General features: G+C 39.6%; 1 protein-coding gene and 1 long non-coding RNA gene across 2 annotated transcripts in view; one reads left to right on the top strand and one right to left on the bottom strand.

Annotated features, from left to right (window-relative positions):
- Positions 1 to 6,209, top strand: part of LOC120977365 — a 102,057-nt gene extending 95,848 nt beyond the window's left edge. The window contains exon 3 of the long non-coding RNA XR_005773884.1: positions 6,100 to 6,209. This is a non-coding gene — a long non-coding RNA (uncharacterized LOC120977365). The remainder of the gene's footprint in view (positions 1 to 6,099) is intronic.
- The window catches only part of LOC120977361 (histo-blood group ABO system transferase-like), a 127,236-nt gene that overhangs the window by 10,685 nt on the left and 96,554 nt on the right, over positions 1 to 19,997 (bottom strand). The window contains exons 4-5 of the mRNA XM_040405286.1: positions 5,871 to 5,906; positions 4,304 to 4,438 (exon numbers count right to left, since the gene is read on the bottom strand). Of these exons, the coding sequence (XP_040261220.1) occupies positions 4,304 to 4,438; positions 5,871 to 5,906 (171 nt within the window). The remainder of the gene's footprint in view (positions 1 to 4,303; positions 4,439 to 5,870; positions 5,907 to 19,997) is intronic.

Below are 19,997 nucleotides of genomic sequence, written 5' to 3'. Positions count from 1 at the left end.
GGGGGGACATTTTCAAAGTTGTTTGTCTGTTGAAAATTGTTTAAGATGTTGGTGTACCATTCGCATATCTATATGTAATCCATGGGGCCCATAGCTTTTTGTGCTTCTCATGTGCCCTAAGTTCCCAGCCCGCTAGCTCTTCCATACGATGAACGTGATCTAGTTTGCTTAACCACTGAGAGGTGGTGGGGGGTTCTTTACTCAGCCAATTTTGGGGGATAAGTAGACGGGCAGCTTGAATCAAGTGTATAACAAGTTTGTTCCTTGATGGCGATAGTTCTTTTGTTGGAAGCCATAAAAGAACCAACTCTGGGGTTAATGTCAGGTTAGTGTTTAGAATTTCATTAATGGTCCGAGAGACGTCATCCCAGTATCCTCTTATTTTAGAACAGGACCAAAAAATGTGTAGAAGAGTGCCACTCTCCTCCCCACACCTCCAACACCTGTCATGATCACTCAGACCACTAAGAAATAGTTGTTTAGGGGTGAGGTACCACTGTGTGAGGACCTTATATGAGTGCTCTTGGATCTTCACGCAGCGGGAGAAGCCATGCGAGTGTGCGTGCATACGGAGAATATCTGTCTCCGAAAAGGTAACCTTAAGGTCATTAGCCCAGGTGTGGACATATTGTGGAGTAATGCGACGTTGTGGTGAGATCAAGGCCAAATATATAGTGGATATCAATTTGCGTTGAGGGGAAGGGGGGGTTGCTAACTTTTCAAACCATGTCGGGGTCATTACACATGACTTCTGAGTAGTTAGTTGTTTCCCAGCAGATTTTATAGTTATTAGGTCTAGAAAGTTAAATGTACTCCAGGCTAAGCTAAGGGGATGTTGATCCGGTAAAGTGCCGTTTACCTTTCCTATAAAGTCAGCTGTGGAGAAATCTCTTAATCTGTGCCAAATCTGCGAGACCTGAGATCCTGGAGGCTGAATCGAGTGTGGTATGAGATCTGCTGGCATTATACTAGGGGGGTTCTGTAGGAGCCCATGTGTCTTGTTGAGCTGTTTAATGACCAGGCTAGTGCCCTTTAAGAGGACATGTGAATGGAGTGATGCATTTGCCTGACCCCATAGTGCTGCTTTCTGTGGTTGGGTGAGCTGCATTAGTTCCAGTTCCGTGCCCAATGTGCGGTAGACAGGGGAATAAAGCTGCAACCACCTCCTCAGGTGAATAGCCCTGTAATATGTTTGGACATCCGGCAGTGCTATACCTCCATGACCACGCCCCAGTATCAGCCTCTGGTGAGGAGCCCTAGCCTTCTTACCGCCCCATAGGTAAGTCATAAAAAGCCTGCGAATCCTTGTAAAATATGAGTTAGGTAAAAATATTGGCAACATCTGTAGTACGTACATAATTTTTGGGAGGACAAACGCTTTTAGTATATTCTTCCTTCCCATCCAAGAGGAATAAGGGAGGTGTAGCGATTGGAGCAGGTTTTGGACCTCTGATATTAGGGGAGTATAATTAAGCCGGAATAAATCTTCCGTGCAGGCGGAAATCTTAACTCCTAGGTAGGAAACACAGGAGGACTGCCATTTAAATGGTGTATTTGATTTCAAAATGGCTATGGAGCTCGCCGGAGCATTAACGTTTAAAGCTTCTGACTTGGTATAATTCATTTTGTAGTTTGATAGCCTACCATACTCTTTAAACAATGTCAAAAGATGCGGGAAGGCCTCGACCGGGTTAGAAACCATGATCAGTAGATCGTCAGCATATGCCACGTTAATGTATTCTATGGCGTCATTTTCTGTTTTCACACCACGTATATTTACATGGTCTCTAATGGCCTGAAGAAGGGTCTCCATGACCAATATATATAAGGCAGGAGATAGGGGGCAGCCCTGACGTGTCCCGTTGCGAATAGGGAAGGATGGGGACAATGTGCCATTGACCCTGATTCTAGCACTCGGATCCTTGTACAACGACATGACTGCCTCCTGAAATCTCGTCGGGATTCCAAACCTCAGTAGAGTCCTCCTCATAAAGTCCCAGCTCACCCGGTCGAAGGCCTTCTCCGCATCCACACTGAGCAGCGCCAAGGGGAGGTTTTTCTTTTTGGCCCACTGTATTGCTGTGATTAACCTACAGGAATTATGATTCCCTTCCCTCCCTGGAACAAAGCCAGATTGGTCAGGGTGGATAAGTTTAGGAAGTAGATTTCCCAGACGTGTCGCCAGAAGTTTGGCCCATATTTTTATATCTACGTTAAGTAACGAGATTGGCCTAAAACTACCGCAGAGAAGGGGATCTTTCCCCGGTTTGGGGAGGATGGTTACCGTGGCCTCCAGTGATTGTTTATGAAGGGTTTCACCATTTAGGAGTGCATTGCACCACGTTACCAGGTGGGGTATTAATATATCTGAGAATTTTTTATAATAGCCCACTGGAAAGCCATCTGGGCCAGGACTTTTACCCATGGGCATAGAGGCTAGTAACTTTTTCACTTCTAGTTCGGTGACTGGCTCTAATAAGGTGTCACTTTCTTGGGAGGTTATCTGGGGTAGATTGAGGCCTTTCAAAAACAAGTCTGTTGCTTCTGGTATTGATGGATCTGGGTGATTAGGGTCTGACAGGCCGTATAGTTGCTTATAGAATTTTTGAAATTCTTCTGCAATGTCAGCTGTTTTATGCAGCATATTTCCAGTACTGGATTTGATATTGGGTATGAACATGGACTCTTTCCTTTGTTTAATAAGGGAGGACGTCAGTTTAGAACCTTTATCCCCGTGTGAGTAGTGTTTAAATTGGGCATATTGATAGGCCTTTGCGTTTTGAATGTTTAAATGGTCTTTTAGTATAGTAGTTATATTCTTGTACATAGGAGCAGTATTATAGTAGTTATATTCTTGTACATAGGAGCAGTATTACAGTAGTTATATTCTTGTACATAGGAGCAGTATTATAGTAGATATATTCTTGTATATAGGAGCAGTATTATAGCAGTTATATTCTTGTACATAGGAGGCAGTATTATAGTAGTTATATTCTTGTACATAGGAGGCAGTATTATAGTAGTTATATTCTTGTACATAGGAGCAGTATTATAGTAGTTATATTCTTGTACATAGGAGCAGTATTAGAGTAGTTATATTCTTGTACATAGGAGCAGTATTATAGTAGTTATATTCTTGTACATAGGAGCAGTATTATAGTAGTTATATTCTTGTACATAGGAGCAGTATTACAGTAGTTATATTCTTGTACATAGGAGCAGTATTATAGTAGATATATTCTTGTATATAGGAGCAGTATTATAGCAGTTATATTCTTGTACATAGGAGGCAGTATTATAGTAGTTATATTCTTGTACATAGGAGGCAGTATTATAGTAGTTATATTCTTGTACATAGGAGCAGTATTATAGTAGTTATATTCTTGTACATAGGAGCAGTATTAGAGTAGTTATATTCTTGTACATAGGAGCAGTATTATAGTAGTTATATTCTTGTACATAGGAGCAGTATTATAGTAGTTATATTCTTGTACATAGGAGCAGTATTATAGTAGTTATATTCTTGTACATAGGAGCAGTATTATAGTAGTTATATTCTTGTACATAGGAGGCAGTATTATAGTAGTTATATTCTTGTACATAGGAGCAGTATTATAGTAGTTATATTCTTGTACATAGGAGCAGTATTATAGTAGTTATATTCTTGTACATAGGAGGCAGTGTTATAGTAGTTATATTCTTGTACATAGGAGGCAGTATTATAGTAGTTATATTCTTGTACATAGGAGGCAGTATTATAGTAGTTATATTCTTGTACATAGGAGCAGTATTATAGTAGTTATATTCTTGTACATAGGAGGCAGTGTTATAGTAGTTATATTCTTGTACATAGGAGGCAGTATTATAGCAGTTATATTCTTGTACATAGGAGGCAGTATTATAGTAGTTATATTCTTGTACATAGGAGCAGTATTATAGTAGTTATATTCTTGTACATAGGAGCAGTATTATAGTAGTTATATTCTTGCACATAGAAGCAGTATTATAGTAGTTATATTCTTGTACATAGGAGCAGTATTATAGTAGTTATATTCTTGTACATAGGAGGCAGTATTATAGTAGTTATATTCTTGTACATAGGAGCAGTATTATAGTAGTTATATTCTTGTACATAGGAGGCAGTGTTATAGTAGTTATATTCTTGTACATAGGAGCAGTATTATAGTAGTTATATTCTTGTACATAGGAGGCAGTGTTATAGTAGTTATATTCTTGTACATAGGAGCAGTATTATAGTAGTTATACTATATAGAATGAGTGTGAATTGTCTGGATTTCCTTACTTTCTAATAGCAAACACAGTCAGTCCAATGCGAACTCCTCTCTTGTGGAATTGTGCGTTGAGTATGTCTATATTGTAGAGTCTATTCCATACAATCGGCGCTAGCCATGGAGTCACCATGAGAACATCTGTCCGTCTGGAAGAGAGAAGAGCATTAATCATTACACCCAGTGGGTCATTTTTTCCAAGTAGATGAAAGTGTTATTCCAGTTTGTGTTTGGCCGTGTTTTCCACAAGTAATAAAGCCCGGAGATCGGGTGGTCTCACTCTCTAGACAATTGCTCCCTCTTCCCTTTTCAACCTCGAGATTTACATTTTCATGGGAAATGCAGCTAAACTCTTATCTAGAAATAATATATAATCTCCCGCCGTTACCAAAATGTTACAAAAGCAGTTTGTTGTACCAAATTGTTTCATCTTAAAAATGTCAAATTTTAATGTTTTTCGTTCAATAAATTACATGTCGGCACTACCTTCCTCTGCTCAGATCACTGTGATACCATTGAACTCTATGGCACTTGTTCAGAGACGACAAGCAGTGGATAAGTGGTGCTCTGCATCAAATATTTCACAGTCCAATCATCAAACGATGAAACAATGCGTCGCTCACCATAAAATCCTTACTTTGTTCATAAATCCATAAAATACACAGGCTTTGGGGTGAGGGCTGCATTGTTTCATTTTTTTAAGATTTTGATGTTTTTTCTGCTTTGTACTATAATTTTTTGATAGAATAACGTAATAAAAAGACAAATAATAAAGTAAATACAATAGCCATACTCACTAGAGAAAAGGTACTAATGCTACAGCTACGTTATAAGGGCTCCGGCAAACGAACGTGTGCTATCTATTCCGTGCATTGGGGACCACAAATTGCAATCCCCAATGCACTGGCACCATCCATGCGGATTCAACTTGAATGGAACCTTGATCCGTCCGCAGCACAAAAAAATAGAACATGGAGGCACGGACAGAAAACCACGGAAGCACTCCGTAGATTCAAGTGAACGGGTCGGCATCCGTGATGAGGTGCACAAACAATCACAACGATCGTGTACACGAGCCGTAAATGTGAGATTCTTGGCAAATACATTTTATACAAAATTACGTATTTGTGCCTGTCTACCAACGACAAGGCGATCTCTTTGGACAGGAACCTGCACTAAATTCTACCTCTTCTGGTGCCGACTGTAAGGACTGTACCCACTAAGCCTGTTGCCCCTATGGGACCTGTATGAACCTCTTACGCCTGTATCAATTACTATGATTATCAGCCAGGGGTGTAACTACCATAGCGGCAGACCATGCGACTGCTATGGAGCCTAAATGCAAGCAGGGGCCCAGTCTTAGTTGGGATTATCTCCTCTTCTACTGGAGGTGAAATCTCGGTCAGGACTCTACCCTCTAAAGGAACAACTTTTAGCAAATGAGGTAGTGGAAAAAATGGTCCAAGGGTCATTGAAAGGGGTTTAGGTGGTCCTGTGTGTGGGGGGGCTGGTTTGATCCTTGCTATGGGGCCCTTACTTCTCTATGTACGCCACTGCTCTAAGCACCTTGGAGTAACTTACGGAGGCTTCAGGGCTTCTGGTTTCTCGTACAGCATCCTGGAAACAGAGAAGACGTCAGCAGTATTATTTCATTGTATTTGATCGGTCTACATGTTAAAACTGCGCTCCGAGTCCGGGAGCCAGATGCCTCAGGCTCACTCCGTGCTGCAGGCCACGGCTTGTGCTTGTCTTTCAGATCTCTTCTGCTGGCCTGCAGATTAATAGATGTAAATGTAAAAGCCATATCTAGGTGGCGCTGGTGTACATGATCCTGTGATATTATTTCCAGCAGTAGGTGGCGCTGGTGTACATAATCCTGTGATATTATATCCAGCAGTAGGTGGCGCTGGTGTACATGATCCTGTGATATTATTTCCAGCAGTAGGTGGCGCTGGTGTACATAATCCTGTGATATTATATCCAGCAGTAGGTGGCGCTGATGTACATGATCCTGTGATATTATTTCCAGTAGTAGGTGGCGCTGGTGTACATGATCCTGTGATATTATTTCCAGTAGTAGGTGGCGGTGGTGTACATGATCCTGTGATATTATTTCCAGTAGTAGGTGGCACTGGTGTACAAACGGGGATTCGGTATATGATGTCATTGTAGGCGAAACCTTGGGAACTAGTGATCACCAGTCAGTGTGGTTTAATATAAGAACTGTGAAAGAGTCCCACCACACAAAAACAAAAGTTTTAGATTTTAGAAAAACAGACTTTTCAAAAATGAAATTAGTCATAAATGAGTCCTTATCAGACTGGAACGGATTACATGGAGTCCAGGAGAAATGGGACTACTTAAAAGGTGCATTATTGAAGGCAACAGAAAATTGCATTAGACTTGTCAGTAAAAGCAAAAAAAGGAGGAGACCAATGTGGTACTCAGCAGAAGTGGCCCAAATCATTAAAAATAAAAAGCTAGCATTTTGTAATTATAAAAAAACCCAGAGCAATGAAGATAAGGAAATCTACAAGATTAGGCAGAGAGAGGCCAAGCAAGTTATAAGAACTTCTAAAGCGCAGGCAGAAGAAAAACTAGCTCAGTCTATGAAAAAAGGGGATAAGACATTCTTCAGATATATAAATGAAAAAAGGAAATTAAAACAAGGAATAACTAAATTAAAAACAAAGGACGGAAGGTATGTAGAAGAGAATAAAGGGCTAGCCGACTGCCTTAATGAATACTTCTGTTCAGTTTTTACAAAAGAAAAAGGAGAAGGACCTCCACTAGAAAGAATGACTAATAAATCGTTTGATGCATGTATCTTTACAGAGGAAGATGTTCTAAGTTTGCTGTCTAAGGTGAAGACAAATAAGTCACAGGGGCCTGATGAGATACACCCAAAATTATTAAAAGAGCTTAGTGGTGAGCTGGCAAAACCGTTAACAGATTTATTTAACCAATCATTAGTAACAGGAGTCGTCCCGGAAGATTGGAAATTGGCTAATGTCGTGCCCATTCACAAGAAAGGTAGTAGGGAGGAATCTAGCAACTATAGACCAGTGAGTCTGACATCAATAGTAGTCAAATTAATGGAAACCCTATTAAAGGATAGGATTGTAGAACATCTAAAATCCCATGGATTGCAAGATGAAAAACAACATGGGTTTACTTCAGGGAGATCATGTCAAACAAATCTTATAGATTTTTTTGACTGGGTGAATAAAATAATAGACGGTGGAGGTGCAGTAGACATCGCATATCTAGATTTTAGGAAGGCTTTTGACACTGTCCCACATAGAAGACTTATCAATAAACTGCAGTCATTGAGCATGGACTCCCATATTGTTGAGTGGATTAGGCAGTGGCTGAGTGACAGACAACAGAGGGTGGTAGTCAATGGAGAACATTCAAAACAAGGTCATGTTACCAGTGGGGTTCCACAGGGATCTGTACTGGGACCGATTTTGTTTAATATCTTCATAAGTGATATTGCAAAAGGCCTCGCTGGTAAGGTTTGTCTTTTTGCTGATGACACAAAGATATGTAACAGGGTTGATGTTCCTGGAGGGAAACGCCAAATGGAAAAGGATTTAGGAAAACTAGAAGAATGGTCAGAACTCTGGCAACTGAAATTTAATGTGGATAAGTGCAAGATAATGCACCTGGGGCGTAAAAACCCAAGGGCAGAATATAGAATATTTGACACAGTCCTGACCTCAGTATCTGAGGAAAGGGATTTAGGAGTAATTATTTCAGAAGACTTAAAGGTGGGAAGACAATGTAATAGAGCAGCACGAAATGCCAGCAGAATGCTTGGATGTATAGGGAGAGGTATAAGCAGTAGAAAGAGTGAAGTGCTTATGCCGCTGTACAGAACACTGGTGAGACCTCACTTGGAGTATTGTGCGCAGTACTGGAGGCCATATCTCCAGAAGGATATAGATACTCTAGAGAGAGTTCAGAGAAGAGCTACTAAACTAGTACACGGATTGCAGGATAAAACTTACCAGGAAAGGTTAAAGGACCTTAATATGTATAGCTTGGAAGAAAGAAGAGACAGAGGGGATATGATAGAAACTTTTAAATACATAAAGGGAATCAACTCGGTAAAGGAAGAGAGCATATTTAAAAGAAGAAAAACTACCACAAGAGGACACAGTTTTAAATTAGAGGGGCAAAGGTTTAAAAGTAATATAAGGAAGTATTACTTTACTGAGAGAGTAGTGGATGCATGGAATAGCCTTCCTGCAGAAGTGGTAGCTGCAAATACAGTGAAGGGGTTTAAGCATGCATGGGATAGGCACAAGGCCATCCTTCATATAAGATAGGGCCGGGGGCTATCCATAGTATTCAGTATATTGGGCAGACTAGATGGGCCAAATGGTTTTTATCTGCCGACACATTCTATGTTTCTATGTTTCTATGTTACATGATCTTGTGATATTATTTGTGGCAGTAGGTGGCGCTGGTGTACATGATCCTGTGATATTATTTGTGGCAGTAGGTGGCGCTGGTGTACATGATCCTGTGATATTATTTGTGACAGTAGGTGGCGCTGGTGTACATGATCCTGTGATATTATTTCCAGTAGTAGGTGGCGCTGGTGCTCACTGGTAGGATAAGAATTAGTTTTCCTTTTGCTATAGGTCGGTATCCATCATGTAGTGAAGCTGTTCAGCCACAAGATGTCAGCAGTGAGCTGCATGGACCTTTCCATAGAGTTACAGGGCGGGGGAATATGGGGTCACTTCTCATGAATTTACCGCTCATTGGGGGTGATTTCAGAGACTGTCTATGGACAGATAATTGGTTTGAGTTACAGAGGAGATTATTTGAGGGGGGAGGGGGGTTAAAGTCTTCTATCCGATAAATCTCTGTCTTTATGAGAACTTCACTTCTGTCGTTTGCTGAGGTTACAATGTGATCGATCGGAGGGACGGTGATCGGATTTTACACGGATGCGTTTGAGGGATCATCTTTAATCTGATGGCGAGGTAGAGTTTGGTTGGTGACATCTTGTGATCCACAGCAAGCGTCTATGAGACAGAGGACGTAACAGGACCGAGCGATTGATGGGGTGTAATATGGACCTCCTCTCCGGCGGTGTTTACTGGATTTAATATACAGGCCCTGAGGATTGCTGACAGTCTCCAGATATCATGATGGTTTCCTCTGGGGAGGGGGGTGAAGAGATGTTTCAGAGTTGGGGCCTTTCTATAGGTGACGTTCAGTAGACTGTGGATCCCTTTAAGAACATTTCTGATGGTTCCCTGTGGTTTTAAAGAGAAGGTTCTGCTGTTTGTTGGTATCTCGTCTATTTTTTGCCACAAATAATATCACAGGATCATGTACACCAGCGCCACCTACTGGTTAGATATGGCTTTTACACTTGTGAACATTTACATCCATTAAACAAAACAATTATGTCATATTTATGTAGAAAAGAGAAATGTATATGTGTGTGTATATATACAGTATATATACGCTCCCACTTGTGTGTTTCTAATCGAGGACGGGACCAGCATTGGCCTAAAATGTGTGCTTCCTGCATTTCTCATACAGATGATTCAACTTGAAAGAGAAGCGGTACTCTATAATATCCTTAAAATAATTTGTTATTTTATTAAATGACATAAAAGACATGTACATAAAACACATTTACACAAACATGAAGGCAGAGACCATACAGAGTGCCATAAAACCTATCCTCATGGGCATCACTAAATAGCTGCTATTTAATAAATTATCTTGCTATATGAGAGCTGTGTGAAGACGCCCAGGTCAGCATATAATTATCGCAGCTGGCTCTGGATGTGCTCACAGCTATCTAAGCTTAAAGTGCATAGCATGAATATGTTACAGGTCTAGGTGGTGTTGGGGTGCTGCGGCCGACATGGGATAATAATGAGATGTATCACCAGGTGCTACCCTATCTATCTCGCAGGCCAGTCAAAGTTTCTTAGTTCTTACCCTGTATAGAGTGGTGAGTCAATGTGGATAGGTTCTGTTTGGCGTGCTCCTCGACGCACGTTTCGCTTTATTGCTTCATCAGGAGACCTGTAACATATTCATGCTATGCACTTTAAGCTTAGATAGCTGTGAGCACATCCAGAGCCAGCTGCGATAATTATATGCTGACCTGGGCGTCTTCACACAGCTCTCATATAGCAAGATAATTTATTAAATAGCAGCTATTTAGTGATGCCCATGAGGATAGGTTTTATGGCACTCTGTATGGTCTCTGATCCGCAAAATACATACGGTCCTGTGAATGCAACCTTAGGAGTAGTCATCATCTCACCTGTCAATCACAGGTTCCTGCAGGTGACTGGAGATCAATGATTTGTTTTCCCTGTGACACAAAAATAAGACATTTGGAGAATGGAAGGAAATAAAAAATTGTGGCCTGCCCCCCCTCCCAAATATCAGAAATCACGAGAACCACAAAGGGTCAAACCCTAAAATTATGGTCTTCAGTCATTGTAAAATACAATCCCCAGCTCTTCAGCTTGTACAAAGCAGACATTCTGAGCAAGCACAGCTGAATTTATATACAAATGTTCTCACCCATTTTGATTGCAGGAAAATATAGTTATTGTGCGCCAGTCCCTAATGTCCATATGTCCCCTAAACGGTGAAACAGTGGAGTCATTACTTCTCCCTAGATGATGTGTTGTTCCATATATACTGCATCTTATACAATGAAATACTTATATTCTTGTACATAGGAGGCAGTATTATAGTAGTTATATTCTTGTACATAGGAGGCAGTATTATAGTAGTTATATTCCTGTACATAGGGGCAGTATTATAGTAGTTATATTCTTGTACATAGGAGCAGTATTATAGTAGTTATATTCTTGTATATAGGAGGCAGTATTATAGTAGTTATATTCTTGTACATAGGAGCAGTATTATAGTAGTTATATTCTTGTACATAGGAGCAGTATTATAGTAGTTATATTCTTGTACATAGGAGCAGTATTATAGTAGTTATATTCTTGTATATAGGAGCAGTATTATAGTAGTTATATTCTTGTACATAGGAGCAGTATTATAGTAGTTATATTCCTGTACATAGGAGCAGTATTATAGTAGTTATATTCTTGTACATAGGAGCAGTATTATAGTAGTTATATTCTTGTACATAGGAGCAGTATTATAGTAGTTATATTCTTGTACATAGGAGCAGTATTATAGTAGTTATATTCTTGTACATAGGAGCAGTATTATAGTAGTTATATTCTTGTACATAGGAGCAGTATTATAGCAGTTATATTCTTGTACATAGGAGGCAGTATTATAGTAGTTATATTCTTGTACATAGGAGCAGTATTATAGTAGTTATATTCTTATACATAGGAGGCAGTATTATAGTAGTTATATTCCTGTACATAGGGGCAGTATTATAGTAGTTATATTCTTGTACATAGGAGCAGTATTATAGTAGTTATATTCTTGTATATAGGAGCAGTATTATAGTAGTTATATTCTTGTACATAGGAGCAGTATTATAGTAGTTATATTCTTGTACATAGGAGGCAGTATTATAGTAGTTATATTCTTGTACATAGGAGCAGTATTATAGTAGTTATATTCTTGTACATAGGAGCAGTATTATAGTAGTTATATTCTTGTACATAGGAGCAGTATTATAGCAGTTATATTCTTGTACATAGGAGGCAGTATTATAGTAGTTATATTCTTGTACATAGGAGCAGTATTATAGTAGTTATATTCTTGTACATAGGAGCAGTATTATAGCAGTTATATTCTTGTACATAGGAGCAGTATTATAGCAGTTATATTCTTGTACATAGGAGGCAGTATTATAGTAGTTATATTCTTGTACATAGGAAGCAGTATTATAGCAGTTATATTCTTGTACATAGGAGCAGTATTATAGTAGTTATATTCTTGTACATAGGAGCAGTATTATAGTAGTTATATTCCTGTACATAGGAGCAGTATTATAGTAGTTATATTCTTGTACATAGGAGCAGTATTATAGTAGTTATATTCTTGTACATAGGAGCAGTATTATAGTAGTTATATTCTTGTACATAGGAGCAGTATTATAGTAGTTATATTCTTGTACATAGGAGGTAGTATTATAGTAGTTATATTCTTGTACATAGGAGGCAGTATTATAGTAGTTATATTATTGTACACAGGAGCAGTATTATAGTAGTTATATTCTTGTACATAGGGGCAGTATTATAGTAGTTATATTCTTGTACATAGGAGGCAGTATTATAGTAGTTATATTCTTGTACATAGGAGGCAGTATTATAGTAGTTATATTCTTGTACATAGGAGGCAGTATTATAGTAGTTATATTCTTGTACATAGGAGGCAGTATTATAGTAGTTATATTCTGTACATAGGAGGCATTATTATAGTAGTTATATTCTTGTACATAGGAGGCAGTATTATAGAAGTTATATTCTTGTATATAGGAGGCAGTATTATAGTAGTTATATTCTTGTACATAGGAGCAGTATTATAGTAGTTATATTCTTGTACATAGGAGCAGTATTATAGTAGTTATATTCTGTACATAGGAGCAGTATTATAGTAGTTATATTCTTGTACATAGGAGCAGTATTATAGTAGTTATATTCTTGTACATAGGAGGTAGTATTATAGTAGTTATATTCTTGTACATAGGAGGCAGTATTATAGTAGTTATATTATTGTACACAGGAGCAGTATTATAGTAGTTATATTCTTGTACATAGGGGCAGTATTATAGTAGTTATATTCTTGTACATAGGAGGCAGTATTATAGTAGTTATATTCTTGTACATAGGAGGCAGTATTATAGTAGTTATATTCTTGTACATAGGAGGCAGTATTATAGTAGTTATATTCTGTACATAGGAGGCAGTATTATAGTAGTTATATTCTGTACATAGGAGGCATTATTATAGTAGTTATATTCTTGTACATAGGAGGCAGTATTATAGAAGTTATATTCTTGTATATAGGAGGCAGTATTATAGCAGTTATATTCTTGTACATAGGAGCAGTATTATAGCAGTTATATTCTTGTACATAGGAGGTAGTATTATAGTAGTTATATTCTTGTACATAGGAGCAGTATTATAGTAGTTATATTCTTGTACATAGGAGGTAGTATTATAGTAGTTATATTCTTGTATATAGGAGCAGTATTATAGTAGTTATATTCTTGTACATAGGAAGCAGTATTATAGTAGTTATATTCTTGTACATAGGAAGCAGTATTATAGTAGTTATATTCTTGTACATAGGAAGCAGTATTATAGTAGTTATATTCTTGTACATAGGAGCAGTATTATAGTAGTTATATTCTTGTACATAGGAGCAGTATTATAGCAGTTATATTCCTGTACATAGGAGCAGTATTATAGCAGTTATATTCTTGTACATAGGAGCAGTATTAAAGTAGTTATATTCTTGTACATAGGAGCAGTATTATAGTAGTTATATTCTTGTACATAGGAGCAGTATTATAGTAGTTATATTCTTGTACATAGGAGCAGTATTATAGCAGTTATATTCTTGTACATAGGAGCAGTATTATAGCAGTTATATTCTTGTATATAGGAGCAGTATTATAGTAGTTATATTCTTGTACATAGGAAGCAGTATTATAGTAGTTATATTCTTGTACATAGGAAGCAGTATTATAGTAGTTATATTCTTGTACATAGGAGCAGTATTATAGTAGTTATATTCTTGTACATAGGAGCAGTATTATAGTAGTTATATTCCTGTACATAGGAGCAGTATTATAGTAGTTATATTCTTGTACATAGGAGCAGTATTAAAGTAGTTATATTCTTGTACATAGGAGCAGTATTATAGTAGTTATATTCTTGTACATAGGAGCAGTATTATAGCAGTTATATTCTTGTACATAGGAGCAGTATTATAGCAGTTATATTCTTGTACATAGGAGCAGTATTATAGCAGTTATATTCTTGTACATAGGAGCAGTATTATAGTAGTTATATTCTTGTACATAGGAAGCAGTATTATAGTAGTTATATTCTTGTACATAGGAGGCAGTATTATAGTAGTTATATTCTGTACATAGGAGGCATTATTATAGTAGTTATATTCTTGTACATAGGAGGCAGTATTATAGAAGTTATATTCTTGTATATAGGAGGCAGTATTATAGTAGTTATATTCTTGTACATAGCAGCAGTATTACAGTAGTTATATTCTTGTACGTAGTAGCAGTATTATAGTAGTTATATTCTTGTACATAGAAGGCAGTATTATAGTAGTTATATTCTGTACTTAGGAGGCATTATTATAGTAGTTATATTCTTGTACATAGCAGCAGTATTACAGTAGTTATATTCTTGTACGTAGTAGCAGTATTATAGTAGTTATATTCTTGTACATAGAAGGCAGTATTATAGTAGTTATATTCTGTACTTAGGAGGCATTATTATAGTAGTTATATTCTTGTACATAGGATGCAGTATTATAGAAGTTATATTCTTGTATATAGGAGGCAGTATTATAGTAGTTATATTCTTGTACATAGGAGCAGTATTATAGCAGTTATATTCTTGTACATAGGAGGTAGTATTATAGTAGTTATATTCTTGTACATAGGAGCAGTATTATAGTAGTTATATTCTTGTACATAGGAGCAGTATTATAGTAGTTATATTCTTGTACATAGGAGCAGTATTATAGTAGTTATATTCTTGTACATAGGAGGCAGTATTATAGTAGTTATATTCTTGTACATAGGAGCAGTATTATAGTAGTTATATTCTTGTACATAGGAGGCAGTATTATAGAAGTTATATTCTTGTACATAGGAGGCAGTATTATAGTAGTTATATTATTGTACACAGGAGCAGTATTATAGTAGTTATATTCTTGTAAATGGCGGCAGTATTATAGTAGTTATATTCTTGTACATAGGAGGCAGTATTATAGTAGCTATATTCTTGTACATAGGAGGCAGTATAATAGTAGTTATAGTCTTGTATATAGGAGCAGTATTATAGTAGTTATATTCTTGTACATAGGAGCAGTATTATAGTAGTTATATTCTTGTACATAGGAGCAGTATTATAGTAGTTATAGTCTTGTACATAGGAGCAGTATTATAGCAGTTATAGTCTTGTACATAGGAGCAGTATTATAGTAGTTATAGTCTTGTACATAGGAGCAGTATTATAGCAGTTATATTCTTGTACATAGGAGCAGTATTATAGTAGTTATATTCTTGTACATAGGAGAAGTATTATAGTAGTTATATTCTTGTATATAGGAGGCAATTTTTATTGGTATAAAACAAACATAAATGCAGAAATACTTTTTCATCATAATAAATCAGACTTTTTCATCATTCAGTATAAATTATACATGTTCATCAGGAAATAAAATGCATATTAACTGTAACTTAAAAGCACATTTTAGCTAAAGCAGAAAAAGAAGAAAAGTAAAATAAAATAAGAAAACAAACACAGTTACATCGTACACTTGAACCGTCAGTCTAGATGGACGTTCCTCCATAGTTTTATATTTTCCCCTTTTTTCCTGACCTCTAATGACCGGATCCACCTGAGTTCTGACATGATGAGGGTTATAGCTGTGGTATGATGGAATGGTTCGTTATGGATGGACACTCGGGTTCTGGTTTGCCAGTGGTAATATTTGATGACGGTGATTATCAGATACATGGTCCCCCGGTCGATGTTATTCACATTAGATGTGACACCATAAATAATTTCTGGGTATTTTAGGGACTGTAATGATGGGATTTTTAGCTTGGCGGATATGTCATGCCAGATTGTCCGCCCACCCCAGCACTCTGATATAAAATGGAGCATAGTCTCCTCCTGCTGACAACCTAAGGGACACATGCGATCTGACACACTGAGGAATTTTAGATTCCCCCTGACAAAGAGTTTTCCCTGCAATGAGAGCCAGCCAATATCACAGAACTTAGGGGGCAGCCTTGGTCCATTCAGAAGCCTCAGACTATCCTGTAAGGTTGAGGTTGGACAGTCTGGAAGTGCTAGCTGTAAACAGTAGAAGGTCCTACATACTCTGGAGTATAGATCTTTCCTGGTTTTACTCTCAATGAAAGACTTGTCTATACCCCATTTCTTCAGACATCTTACACCATAGTCCAGGTACTGGGGGAGGAAGTCACGAGTCAATCGGCCCCTCTTGAGACTGCCGCCTCGCATCCAAGGTTCTGCAAAAGGCAATATCCAATCCCTGATACTATTCACCCACAGGGAGCTGTTGTTTGAGTCCAGGTCACCAAAATTAACTTTAAGAAACATGGAGTCATAGAAAACCCTTGGATTTAACATATCCAGCCCACCCTCTCTCCTCTGTAGGTAGGTGATCCCTCTTTTTACTGGGTTCAACCTGTTCCCCCATAACAGCTGGAAGAACAGGCTAAAGAGCCTAGCCGAGAAAGATTCTGGCAAAGGAAAGACGACAGAGATGTACAAGAAGACAGGGACCAGGTAAGTCTTCAGCATAGTAACCCTTTCTCTATAGGTCAGCCTCCAGTTCTTCCATCGCTGAACCTTTATATTTCCGGCATCCAACTTTTCCTCCCAATTTAGTTTGGCATTATCTTCCCTACCAAATTTAACCCCAAGGATTTTAATATGGGTGGAGGCCTTCGCAAACTGTGGCAGATCAAAATCAGGGTCAGTATCCGATGTCCAGAAAGCTTGACTCTTCTCAAGGTTGACCAGAGACCCTGAGGCCTCCGAGTAGCTTCTGATGGCTGCCGACAACATCTCCACCTCACGAGGCTCAGATATCACCACAGTCACATCATCCGCGTAGGCAACAATACTCAGGGGCAGGCAATGGGGGACTGGCACCCCCTGAAAATCACACTCCTGCAGTGACCTCAGGAACGGGTCCAAGGCAAACACATACAGCAGTGGACTCAGCGGGCAACCCTGTCTCACCCCAGCCTCAACCCTGAACGTGTCACCCTGCCAACCATTGATTAGAGGAAAGCTCTCAGCCTCTCTGTACAAAGTTCTCAGCCAATCTACAAATTGTCCCGGAATGCCGTACTTTGATAAAGTGGCCCATAGATACTCGTGGTCTACTCTGTCAAAGGCTTTAGCCTGGTCCAGACCTACAACATATCTCCCACACCTCAGAGCTTTACATCTCTCAAACATCTCCCTTATCGAAATGACTGCTCCAGAGATGTTCCGCCCTTTTACTGTGCCGAACTGACAGCCTGCCAACAGTGCCCGGGACAAACAAACTAACCTAGAGAACAGAATTTTTGCCAAAATCTTCCTGTCGACATTCAAGAGGGCAATTGGCCTCCAGTTCTTGATGTCACTAGGCTCTTTCCCTTTAGACAGCAGAATTAACGAGGACACCCTCATGGACGGAGGCATCAGGTGATTTTCTAGACAATTTTTGTACACATCCACAAGGATTGGAGCTAAGTGGTCTCTGAACTTCTTATAAAATTCTGCAGTAATACCGTCTGGACCTGGTGCCTTCTTCAGATGTAATTTATCAATGGCCACTTTAACCTCCTCCACCGTTATTTCTGCTGTTAAAGGAGAAAAGTCCAAATCTCTAGTATCAGGCCCTGGAGTTGCCTCCAAAAATTGGGTTACTTTTTCCTTATCCAAAGCCTTCCTCTGAAACAAGTCAGCATAGTAGCATCCCACCACCCCCAGGATACCCTCCCGAGATTCTTGTAAAACACCCTGGGAGTCAGTGAGACCTGTGATCAGTTTTTTAGCTACGCGCTCCCGGCAGTTCTCAAAGGGATCAGGAGCCCCTAAGGACCCATAATCCCGTTCAGCTACCAGGGAGGTGTACCTGCTGTACTGATACTGCCTTATCTCAGATTTCAGCCGGTCAATCCTTTGTTGGTCATCCCCACCCATCGAATAGAGTGACTCCAATTCTTTGCGCAGTCTCAGATACTGGCCATACTTACTCTTCCCCTTCTTAACTGACAGTCTCTGTAAGAGGGACCTGATCTCCTCCTTGACATCCTCCCACCAGTCAGCCATGTTCTCATAGAAATCCACTCTGTCAAGTTGGTTCTGAAAGAAAGAGTAAATGTATTCCTGGACAGAGCTATCATCTAAAAGACTAGCGTTCAGTTTCCATAGCCCTCTACCAAGATCTGGATGCTTAGTGGCGCCCAAACAAAAGTACAAGGCCAAATGGTCAGAATAAGGGACTGTCTTTTCCCCTCTTTCACTGATGGCTTCAGTAGGACTCACCAGAGCCAGATCTATCCTACTACTGCGTCCTGCACAGGTGTAAGTGAACTTTGGACGCCTACCACCCTGTACAAAAACATCAGACAGGCCGGCATGCAGAATAATGTTGTTTAGGACCTTACAGTCCCTAGTAAGGGGTCTACCACTAGGCCTGTCACTGGTTGTAGTGGTGGCATTAAAGTCTCCAGCCATGATAATAGGAATAGATGTGAATAAGTATGGCTTAACATCATTAAAAAGCTGAGTCCTTTCGCTCACTGTCTGTGGCCCATAGACGTTAATAAGCCGGAGTCTTCTACCTCGGATGGTAATCTCTAGCAGAAGGCACCTTCCCATCGAGATCTCCGTTAGTCTATGTACAATTACATCATGGGTGTTAAACAAGATAGAGACCCCGGCATAAGGCTCCACAGACATCGACCAAAAGGACGGACCAGACTGCCACTCTCGCTCTGCCTCTCGTATGAGACCTGAGGTGTTTAAGCGTGTCTCTTGCAAGAAAAACACATCGGCCTTGAGGTATCTCAGGTGTTCGTAGACGGCATGTCTGGTCTTTCTAGCTCTAATACTATTCACATTGCTGGTGACCACTTTAAGATGGAAGTCTGCCATCAGGAGAAGAAGAAGAAAGATAACCCCCATCATCATAAATCAGGGTCAGAGTTTTCTTGCTGACTACCAGTTTCCATATCCCATACAGACTGTGACTTGGCATGAAGAGGTCTCCTTTTTGTGGGAGGATCCCCTCCTGGGTCGTCATCACATTCCGCCATCATACGCTTCAGCTCTCTCTCTATTTCTGCCTCTCCATCTGACTCGGAGAGCACACCGTATCTGTTGGTTGTTACAGTTCCATCAGCCTGCCTGTCCACTCTCATTTTAGTGGGTTTTTGGACGGTGGTCCATTCACCCTCAGGCCTGCGGCTGGACTTATCTTTTTTCCGTTTAAGGATTTTATTTTCCCCAGTGGTGGGTGCTGGGGCAGGGGAGGAGACAGACACTGGATGCTCTACAGGCTGCTCCACAACCTCCATGTCCCCCTCGGTGTTACCTGCCTGCGGGTGGTCCGGCACAGTATCATTCATGTGTGGGGTCTCTGGCACTGTGTATAATGACCCTGACAATAGCGCCTCCTCCTCCTGCTCCTCATCTGGGACATCTGCCCCTTCCACCAAGTCCTCATCAGGGAGATTTCTACAGATGTTATGCCACGCTTCAGGACAGTCTCTATGGGGGTGACCGATGTTACCGCACAGGTTACACCTTATGTTCTGGCAGGTGGCGCTCACATGGCCGATGTCCCCGCACAGGCTGCACTTCATCATGGTGCAGACACTCGCCACGTGACCTGATTTCCCACACTTGAAGCATAGCCTGGGCTGACCAGCATAGAAACAAACCCCTTTCTCCCGGCCAATGAAGAAGGAATTGGGAAGGTGATGGG

Source organism: Bufo bufo, chromosome 8 (assembly GCF_905171765.1).
Source record: "Bufo bufo chromosome 8, aBufBuf1.1, whole genome shotgun sequence".
NCBI classification, from domain to species: Eukaryota; Metazoa; Chordata; class Amphibia; order Anura; family Bufonidae; genus Bufo; species Bufo bufo.
Note: the sequence above shows the minus strand (reverse complement) of the source record. Positions and strands in the feature narration are given on the sequence as shown.